This window comes from Pundamilia nyererei, unplaced genomic scaffold (genome assembly GCF_000239375.1).
Source record: "Pundamilia nyererei isolate P.nyererei 1_Seehausen unplaced genomic scaffold, PunNye1.0 scaffold00734, whole genome shotgun sequence".
Lineage (NCBI taxonomy): Eukaryota > Metazoa > Chordata > Actinopteri > Cichliformes > Cichlidae > Pundamilia > Pundamilia nyererei.
Window position 1 is genome coordinate 1,953 of NW_005188135.1, and position 4,028 is coordinate 5,980.

Below are 4,028 nucleotides of genomic sequence, written 5' to 3' on the forward strand. Positions count from 1 at the left end.
GACTTCCCTAAACCTGCTGGTCTGGAAATCCAACAGTTCATCAAACCAAAAGGCACTTAGACTAAGACAGATATAGCTATGTTAATCCTACCATAAAACAATAAGACAAGGTACGACCTCTCCCATGCTCCCAGAGTGCTCTCTAATGCACACAAAGTTTGCAGACTATCAAAGATCAAACCTCTACCAATCTAAAACTAATTATAAAACTCTAAGCATATATAAGTAGATATTTCTAAGCATAAATAACAATCAACAATACAAAACCTAACAATTGTACTCTTTAAGTTAAAAGTAACCCTAAAGAAATATAGATATGGTCACTATTTTTGTTTTTACATCTTGAACTAATGAATACAATAAATCCCCAATAAATCTGGGAAATGATAAAATGTGTGTTTTGCCTGTGGCTTTACTTCCCATCTTTGTCTCCATTTGTGTCTGGTTTGTCTGCTCTGAGATTGTCTGTTGCAACCTTTCTGGTTTCTCTGTGTGCATACAATTGTTAGCAGTGTTGGGTAAGTTACTTTAAAAAAGTAATTAATTACTAATTACTTAATCAATATTGTATTTAAAATACTTATCTAATTACTGTGTCTGAAAAGTAACTTAATTACTCAATAAGTAATTTAACTAAATACTTCTTAAAATCCCTATAAACCTTGGGTGGACAAACAATAGAAATTAAACTCTTTAAATAATAAATAATTTTTTTTTAAAGACGGAGACTCTACTTACTTAGTAACGCGTTACACTCAACACTCAACACTGATAGTCTATTTTCCATTCAGGTTGACCTAATAGTGCTCCACATATTCTTTGTGCTTCGCTAGATTCTGCTTGTTCTAATCAGCTTTCATCAAAGTTTACTGCTGTTTATTTTTGGGCTAGCATGAGAGCCATTGAATTGTGGCTAAATTCATGACCCCCAAAGTGAGTTTTTTGTTATGCATGTATATATGGTATGAAAATTTGGTTCTGATAATAAACAGTTAACCTTTAAGTAATTGTGTTCATTTCTGGTCGGTGACAACTTGTACTCTCCTGTTTCTCCCTGCCTCACACTCACACATAACGGGAGGGCCAGTCCCACGCTTTCTCTCCCTGCAGCACGGACTACACTGCCCATGAGGCTACATTCTTTAGGGCTATGCCTGTAACACTCTGCTCAAATTGCGTTCATTTTAAATCATTTTTTAAATAATAATTAAAAATTATATTTCTTCACATCATTATGCCGCAAGCAGAGGTGACATGGGCCCCGAGATTGAGACACAGGCATTAGAGGCTCTCAGTGTTTTGTTTGGGTTTCCACTGGCATGGAATTACCAAAAATAGAGAGGGGACAGCCTAACATATGAAACAGGAAAAGACTGCCGTGCAATCCCTTTAATTCAACAAAGTAACTGTATTCTGATTATCACCTTTTTAAATGGTAACTGCAACGGAATATAGTTACTCATATTTTGTATTTAAAATACGTAACGCCGGTACAAGTATCCGTTACTCTCCAACACTGTCTAGGGAACAGCAGGGTAGACATTCACATTAAGGTAGTTAGTTGCTGGGCAAATCCCCGCCACCATCAGCTTAAATTAGGATCTTTGAATGGAGAGCCGGTCCAGGATTTCTGTACAGAGATAACTGGGATCTGAAGACACATCACCATACATTTTTACATTAGCTGTACCTCTTGTTCATACTAAACCTGGGAAAATACTTTAAATGGCCTATAAATGGAATGAGCAACAAAAAGTATGAAACTGATTTCATTACAATATTTCAAAATGTTATATTATCTACAACTACCCTTGCACATGGTTTTCTTAATTATTGTATAATGTGTCCTTGCATTAGCTATCTGTTTTTTGCAAACAACCCTCCCTTAGTTGAAGACCTCATCTCAATGAATACTTAATATTTTTTTCTACCAGCACTATCACTATTAATTTTGGGTTTTTTTTTCTTTGTGGCTGAAAATCTTATTGACAAAAAAATTTAAACTGAAATGATCAATAACAGATTGACATGTGTGGACCTAGACTCTTTCAGAGTTACCTTCTAAAAAATGACTACAGTAAATACAAAATAAGCCAAAATTTTTTGCCATAAAACTGTTTTTTCAAAGACTGTGCAACACAAAATAAACACTACTGCATCCATGGAACCATATCAGGTTGTGTGACTGTACCTGTTCTCTGCAGGATGCTTTTCCCATAGGACAAAAACTTCTTTATCAACTTTGGATAAATGTTAGTGAGGAGGTCTTTGTTGAAGTTTGTTCTAACACTGTCAGTATCCCATTTCTGTTTAGTAATGTTAGCTTCTGGTTTCAGTGCAATCCATGTCCGTGTCTTCAGATCAAACTCAACAAAGTCTTCTCCGTTATAAACGTACTGCAAAAATCCAGTCACCTCTCCAGTTTTTTCATTCCATTCACAGCCTTCTCTCATCTGTAAAATGTGAGCACCTGAAGAGAGAAACAAAGCAAAAAAAAAAAAAATTCCATAATATATTATTTTAATATTGCACGTTGTCATGGATGTATGGATTTTATGCATGGCAGGTAGGATGTGGACCCAAAAGCAGGACTTAGAATATGAATTCAAATGCAGTTCAAATACACTCATAGGATAATGAGGGGAGAGTGCAGGTAGGACGCATGGCTGAAAAGTATAAATTATGAGGCAGAGGATGTAAATATAAGACAAGACACTGAGAACAACAGTTACCAAAATAAAATAGGAATCCACAACTGAATGGGAAATAGGTTAATTTGACATAGAGGACAGAAGGGCTAGAGAGGTGAACATGGAAGGAGAAATGCAGACGAGGCTGAGACACAAAAGTACTAAGTAGAAGCAACTTGTACATAACTAACAATAACTGAAACTCAGATTAATATAATAAACCCACAAAGAACCACATGTAAAAGACAAGAGTTCTAAACTTCTACTAAATTAAAGCAACCACTCAACAAACTAAATATTAACTACAACAGTGATGAATAGTGAGACACAAATGATGAACTAAATATACACAAAGCCACAAAAGAGGTAAAAAGAATAACTTATACAATCAATTTTGTCATGTCCCTGTCTCCCTGGCAAGCTCACTCAGGATCATGTGTTATTTATCATTATTTCTCTATCTGGGCAGAATTCATTACGGGTTCCCGCCCTTGACCCACACACCTGTGATTGATTACTCACCTGCTGCTCGTTAACCTTGACTCTCTGGCCACTACTTAAGTCGGCAGCTTGGCATCTCTTGTTGCTGGATTGTTGTGCAACCTGTGTTAAGTGTTGCCCTGGCTCTAGTCTATGCTTGTGTTTGTTGTGATCTTGTCTTGTTTCTAATCGCCTGTTTTCTTGTATCTAGATTTCCCTGAACCTGTCCCTGTTTCCTTCTCTGGATTCCTGAGCATAAATTTAGAACTTTGTGTATGTTGTACCAGTATGGCATGGAGAGGAGTATAGCGTGTCTTTCCCTCCTCCCTAAGGATTAATTTTGTAAATATCACTTGGTGTTTATTGTAAATAATTCTGAACATAGAGTCTGCACTTGAATCCGTTCAGTCACTGACAATTTTACAAAACAAAACTCAAACATAGATAAATCTCAAAAGAAATGTTAACTCCCAGGCACCATGACACCATATGTGAAGCACTGTGGTTTACGATGTGCTCGTGATCTGAATCTCTGCCAACCTTCTGTTAATATGAAGGTGATGGAATTCTGCAATGTGTAAATGTAGGCCAGGGGTCCGTTCTTCGTACCTCGCTAAGTAAGTTAGCTGGATTTGATTGTTGACGATTTCGCGTGATCCTGGATCGTTCGGTTCTCCATAGCTCATCCGGGACTTGCTGTCATAGCAACAGATAAAGTAAACCTGCTCGGGAGCAGGTTTACTTTATGTAAACAGGATTAGATCGCGGCCACGCAGGTATGTCCGCTTCATTTATACGAAAGCAACAGCGATATTCCACCACTGTTTCACCATAAATAAATAACATCAATGTAACTAA

General features: G+C 36.9%; 1 protein-coding gene across 1 annotated transcript in view; it reads right to left on the bottom strand.

The window, feature by feature from the left end:
- LOC102193466 (major histocompatibility complex class I-related gene protein-like) overlaps positions 1 to 4,028 on the bottom strand; it is a 30,593-nt gene that overhangs the window by 1,537 nt on the left and 25,028 nt on the right. Inside the window, exon 3 of the mRNA XM_005754901.2 lies at positions 2,192 to 2,470. Coding sequence (XP_005754958.1) covers positions 2,192 to 2,470 — 279 coding nt within the window. The remainder of the gene's footprint in view (positions 1 to 2,191; positions 2,471 to 4,028) is intronic.